Source organism: Eretmochelys imbricata, chromosome 14 (assembly GCF_965152235.1).
Source record: "Eretmochelys imbricata isolate rEreImb1 chromosome 14, rEreImb1.hap1, whole genome shotgun sequence".
Lineage (NCBI taxonomy): Eukaryota > Metazoa > Chordata > Testudines > Cheloniidae > Eretmochelys > Eretmochelys imbricata.
Genome location: NC_135585.1, coordinates 6,126,801 through 6,133,562, shown reverse-complemented (window position 1 = coordinate 6,133,562; position 6,762 = coordinate 6,126,801). Strand labels below are relative to the sequence as shown.

The 6,762-nt window shown below is 40.4% G+C and overlaps 1 protein-coding gene across 2 annotated transcripts in view; it reads left to right on the top strand.

Moving 5' to 3' along the window:
* Positions 1-788: 788 nt before the first annotated feature.
* MAP2K6 (mitogen-activated protein kinase kinase 6) overlaps positions 789-6,762 on the top strand; it is a 103,780-nt gene continuing 97,806 nt past the window's right edge. For both annotated transcript variants that reach the window (XM_077834080.1, XM_077834079.1), the window contains exon 1: positions 789-1,057. In XM_077834080.1, the coding sequence (XP_077690206.1) occupies positions 1,042-1,057 (16 nt within the window). In that variant the 5' untranslated portion in view covers positions 789-1,041. The remainder of the gene's footprint in view (positions 1,058-6,762) is intronic.

Genomic DNA, 6,762 nt, shown 5'->3' with positions numbered 1-6,762 from the left:
GCAGCGAATCAATGTGCTGTATGCAAACACTAACAGAGCGAAGGCCAAACTGAAGAAATGAGTCCGGCACTTAGTTTTGAAAGCAGTAAATTCCATGGACATTTTTATTTCCTGGGGGAGATAATTCCATGATCGGGCTCCAGCTCTTGAGCTCAGCAAGCTGCCCCCTACTGACTGATGGTTTCATTGATCCAGTGGAACATGGCTGTCCTTGGAGGCTGCTGGAGGAAGAAGACATGGTTTGTCATTGTCAGGGCGTTAGGACCAAAGCCATCACTGGACTGTGCTACACTGGAAGCCAGTGAATAAGCATTGGCGAGATGTGTTCTAGTCACCCTGTGTTGCTAAGCAGACAGGCTGCTGGATTTTGTACCAACATGCATAACAAGGAAGGACTATTATTAACTACCATAAACAGAAAAATGCACACAATCGCCAAAGGAATATTGTAACTAAGGAGAGAGTAATCTGCATCTCCCCCAGCTTGATCAAAGCCACACTGACTCAAAGGCTCCTGTTACCGTGACACTCCCTGTAAGCACAAGGACGTGCAGTCGTTTGTGGCGAAGCCGATTTCTGCCGTGTGAACGAGACGATTATTTTTTGCAATGCATCCAGATCGACTGTGCTGTGCAATGCACCACAGCAACTGTCTCCCCCTTAAGGAAGCGTTCCATGGACTTCTCCGGGAAACTACATTACCCAGTGATCACCGCGGTGCTCGTAGGAAGGACGTCTGCGCACTAAGATACTCAGATCCAAGTTTGGAGCTTTTAGCTGCCAGCCCTGGCCCATCATGTAGGTGCAGCAGAGCCTTCCCTTCCATTGCAATTGGGGAAAAAATACTTTGCAATCTGTTTTGCAAGGTGTGCAATTGCACCGCCCCTCTCTGCAAAGAGATCTGCTGCAGCAAGTCAGAAAAACTCCAGTTGCATGAAGATTGAGCGCTTGCAGTTTGCATCTTTGTTGCAAAACTAGCTACAGAAGAGAGGCAAGGCAAAGTCTTTTGTGCTCCCCTCCCCCATCAAAGCAAAGGGGAAAATGTCTCAGCCGAGAGGTAAGGATCCGACTTCTGTTCCTTGCAAAATATGCAAAAAAGCACGCATGCATTTTCAAGTGCATGAATGCAATTTTCGGGATGCAATTGCATTTTGAAGTTTGAGGCTTTCAATTGCTTTCAGTTGCATTTCCTGTTTAGTATGTGCCTTTTTTGTAGACAGACACACACACACACACAGTTCCTGTAAGGCAGGGCTTGCAGTTCAGCTGTGCATTGACGTTATTTGCATTCTTCTGCTGGGATTACCGAGCTCTTTTTGCCTTTTGCACAGTCAGGACAGATAAAGAATGTTGAAGAGCACATGCATGCACTGCTGTATACATTTGCAAAATAGGCAAAATGCATCCAAACTGCGGATACTTTCAAGTGCAGCATTAAACCAAACTTTTTTTAAAAAGGTCTCTTCAGGGGATGGAAGGTGAAACTTGAGTGGAGTTACTCGGAATTAAATATATACCTATGTTTCCATGAGAAAGTATTGTTCTGGTGCCAGCATTGAGATCATTTTCCACCGACATTTCCCCCTCCCCCCCCACTTAATATTTGGTAAGTTTTGGTCAGAGGCAGCGAGGGTGACAGTAGATCGCTGGGAATCTGCAATGGAAGGCTTTTGTTTTATTTCACCATTAAAACAGGCTGGGGGCGGACTGGGGTACTACTTATTTTTTAGAAGCACTGGGGACTTGGAGAGAACGCATCCGATGAAGGGAGCTGTAACCCACGAAAGCTTACGCTCAAATAAATGGAGTACTTGTGGCACCTTAGAGACTAACCAGTTTATTTGAGCATAAGCTTCCGATGAAGTGAGCTGTAGCTCAGGAAAGCTTATGCTCAGATAAATTGGTTAGTCTCTAAGGTGCCCCAAGTCCTCTTGTTCTTTTTGCGGATACAGACTAACACAGCTGCTACTCTGAAACCTGCTCTCTTTGTAAATCTTGGATTGTGCAGGACTCCTACTGCTTTGTAGCCCAAGGGGAGGGGGGGAAGTTGTGGGCGATTTTTTTTTTTTAAATTGTAAAAATGCTGGCGAACTGCAGTAAACGTCTCAGACAGGTCTCGAATGGCATAAGTAGGAGTCACTGCACATATTTGTCAGCAACGAGATTCCTGGGTACACAAGATGCAGCTTTGAGCTGGCTGGTTTGGCTCTCATATGGGGGCTGCTTAGTCTTGCATTTTGCAGCCATCAGGTAGCTTCTGGGGGTGGATTAGAGACATTGCCAGCCGCGGACACTTGGGAAGGTGATCCGAGGACTTTCGGGCAGTCTGTCCCGCAACTTTAGTGGCAATCAATACACTTTGATTAAGTGCAATGGGAAAGGACAGGGTGAGAGGGTAAGTTTATCCTTTAAATCAAGGGGTTGCGCTCATATTTCCCCCACCACCAGTTTTCCTTTTGTACCAGATTCAGAGGGGTTATGTAATTTATTCCTAATTTGGATTTGCTGCAATCATCTTTCCCAGCCAAGTGGAGAAGTGTAGAAAAGTTTCCAACAGAAGGAGGCAAAGAAGTTTGACCAGATAAAATAGAACAAGAGGATGCTCACAGGACTTGTCACTAATGAGACCCCCAACATGCTGATCTATAGCTCATGCGGGGATCCTGCCTCATGTGCAGGGGGGAATGGAGGGATGGAAGGCGGATGGGGTGGGGTTCTTCCTGAGATTCCCCCAGCCACAGAGTTGGAAAAACTGATCAAGCAGGACCAGATGCCTAGTAGAAAAAGACTTTTAAGCAAGTATGCCTAGTAAAGGGAAAGCAGCCCATTTCTGGTTTTAACCTCGCTTTTTGCATTTCCCAGCAATAGCCCTGTCAGTTCCCTTCGGTACCAATAAAATGGAGTGGACAAGTAGCCAACCCACAAAACATTATTTCAGTGAATAGGCTCATTCTTGAATCCCTTTTCCATCCATCCCACTCCATCATATGAGTGCCTTTAAGTTTACATTACTTTTGAATTGAGTCATCAACAGCCTTCCCCTACCTCAAGAAACTGTATTGAAATAGTCAGTCTTCAGAATGAAATAAAGGCATAACATGTTAGATCATTTAATATTGGATATGAAGTTTTACCTTTCCAGGCTTGTCAAAATAAAAATTTATTGAATAGCTCTTGCCCTTCAACTCTAGAATCCCCCCTCAAGTCATTTCCAACAACTTGTTCTGAAAAGTTGACTAAGATTATATTTTATTTGGTTTTGGTGCCTTTCTTCACAACGGAGATAATGCAGTGAAAAGAGATTGGTCAGTAAGTTTCTCTTGTATATACATATATCAAGTCTTGTCCTTGGTTTAAATGAAAGATCGGTATTTTTAGATACCACCTTTTAGATGTACGTAATTGGAAATAAAATATTTCTATTCCATCAAAAATGTGTCGCCAACAGATTATTTGAGAGTAGAGACCATCCTCGGTAAAGTTCCTTCGTTAATTGAGAGGTAAGTCTTATGCAGATTTCTTTTCATTATATGTGCTTATAAACATATTAAGGCTCAGAATTCCAGTGCTAGAATTCAAAAGTTTTGTGGCAGGTAAAATACAAGTTAAGAAGGCACGAGAAGGTACAGAATTCTAGTATCTCAAACATTAAGCAAATCACTGGGAAAACATGATTTCCTTATTTTTGTTATTCAAGAGACTAAAACTACATTCGTATGTATGGAATTATTTCCTACCGTAAAGAAAATGCAGTAAAAATGAACAGAAAGAACTGGAAGGCTAGAATTATATGCAAGTATCATTTCTGTATCCCAGAAGTTAATTCCACCTTGATGTATGCAAAATAGTATGGAAGATTATCTGTTTGAGGAAATTACAGTACAGAAGAATTAGAATCAGTGCCAGATATGGAATACATGGCTGTCACAACTAATAGGATATCACAGAAAAAAAGTGAGGAAATCCCTTATTACATAGATTCCTTGCTAAACACATGAAAGTCAGAGGCTGCAAGTCTGAATAAATGTGTTATATTTACTTTTTAAATCCATATTAAAAAACAAAAACCACCCTGTAGACACTTTCGGTTGTGTTTTTTTTTATGTTAGAGAAGTTCTGATCACAATCCTATACTGAGATCACCATGTGAGATAGTAAATATACTTAGAGCCCAGTTCCTGCATTTCAGTGATTCAAGTTTAAGGGGTTTTTTTGTTTGTTTGTTTTCTTTCAAATCAAGTTAAAACTCGATGCAGATAATGTTATGAGAAGCTAGTCACGTGTGACTCACTGACATATGTACTTATGGACTTTGATCAAAGGAAGTGCACATATTGAACGTTACATTTTATTTATATTTCATTGTTCATTTAATTTTTTTCCTGCTCTAAATAGCAACTGAACAGATGTAACACAAAATAGCAACTCCTGTTTATCATCTTTGTGTATAGCACCCCTATGGGTTTCTGCTGGTATAAAATTAACCTCTTCTAAGCTATGTAAAGATTCAGGTTAGTTATGTAATATCCACGTTTTCTCCACTGTGCTATTTCAGAACTTCTTGCCATTAACATATTGTCCTTACAGGCACTTGGCTAGGAGAGAATTTGCAAAAGCAGCGTAAAGTAATGCTTGGTGTAAGTCCAGGAGGCTTGAAACTAGCGAGTTTGTCTAGTTGGGCAAATGCTGCAAATGTTAAGTTACTTGCAGGAATTCTGCCCTTTTAGTTTGTAGGGTTCCCCCCCCCCATTTTTCAAAGAGGGTTAATTATGGTTCCCCTTGTTGTATGGAACAGTAAAATATATTTTTTATTATGTGATTGGCCCCGCTAACGGAGCTGTGTTAAGAATAGAGAACACATTGTGCATTAAAAAATTGAGTGAATCTCCCAGACGACAAAGGAAGATATTTCAGTTTTCTCACAACTATCAAAAGGAATTTTCATAGGGTTGAGAAAACAGAATGTGAAACTGAAGATTAAGGAGTGGAAGATTGCTCCTAGGCTATTAATCACTTATAACACAGAACTGACCAGTATTTTGAACAGCTGACTAAGTGGGAGTGGTTATAGTTTAGGGTTCCCCCTCTCTTTTATTAACTTAAGCAGATGCCATTGGCGACACTATACCCGTGCTTTTGATAAAGCAGCTTCCAACATCACTCTCTGTATTACCTATCGGTAGCCTTGGCAGCATTAGATTTTTAATTGGTAAGTGTCGGTAAAAGTTGATTTCACTGCTCACGCAAACCGATGAAAAATATTTCCATTGAGGATAATCAAAACGTACATATAGGCAAAGTAAGAAAAAGCTGCTTGAGGACTTTGTAGAGTTAGATTTAAGGATATTTATTTGGTATGTTTTGACATGCAACGTTGACAATTTCTGCTTTAACTTTTTGAATCTCAACGTCTCAAAATCATTGTTTGGCCATCCCCTGCAGTTTCCCACAACTGGAAAATGTAAATAGATAAAAATAGAAAAAAAAAGGGCTTCAAAATAGGGCTGTCAAGAGATTAAAAAAATTAATTGCAATTAATTGCACTGTTAATAATAGAATACCATTTAAATATTTTTGGATGTTTGGATATATTGATTTCAATTACCACACAGAATACAAAGTGTACAGTGCTTACTGTATATTTCTGATTACAAGTATTTGCGCTGTAAAAAGCAAAAATAGTATTTTTCAGTTCACCTAATACAAGTACTGTTGTGCAGTCTCTTTATCATGAAAGTTGAATTTACAAATGTAGAATTACGTACAAAAGAATAACTGCATTCAAAAATAAAACAATCTAAAACTTTAGAGCCTACAAGTCCAATCAGTCCCGTTTCTTGGTCAGATCACTCAGACAAACAAGTGTGTTTATATTTGCAGGAGATAATGCTGCCTGCTTCTTGTTCTCACTTTCAGGTGACATTGCGAACAGGCGTTCACATGGCACTGTTGTAGCTAGCGTCGCAAGATATTTACATGCCAGATGATCTAAAGATTCACATGTCTCTTCATGCTTCAACCACCGTTCCAGAGGACATGCATCCATGCTGATGACAGGTTCTGCTTGATAACAATCCAAAGCAGTGCAGACTGACGCATGTTCATTTTCATCCTCTGAGTCAGATGCCACCAGCAGAAGGTTGATTTTGTTTTATGGTGGTTTGGGTTCAGTAGTTTCCGCATTGGAGTGTTGCTCTTTTAAGACTTCTGAAAGCATGCTCCACACCTCATCCCTCTCAAATTTTGGAAGGCACTTCAGATTCTTAAACCTTGAGTGCAGTGCTGTAGCTATCTTTGGAAGTCTCACATTGGTACCTTGTTTGCGTTTTGTGAAATCTGCAGTGAAAGTGTTCTTAAAAACGAACAACATGTGCTCACTTATCATCCGAGATTACTAGAACATGAAATATATGGCAGAATGGGGGTAAAACAGAGCTGGAGACATACAGTTTTGCCCCAAGGAGTTTAGTCACAAATTTAATTAACGCTTTATTTTTTTAACGAGCGTCATCAGCATGGAAGCATGTCCTCTGGAATGGTGGCCGAAGCACGAAGGGCCTTATGAATATTTAGCATATCTGGCACATAAATACCTTTCAATGCTGGCTACAAAAGTCCCTTGGGAACACCTGTTCTTACTTTCTGGTGACGTAAATAAGAAGTGGGCAGCATTGTCTCCTGTAAATGTAAACAAACATGTTAGTCTTAGCAATTGGCTGAATAAGAAGTAGGTCAGAGTGGACTTGTAGGCTCTGAAGTTTT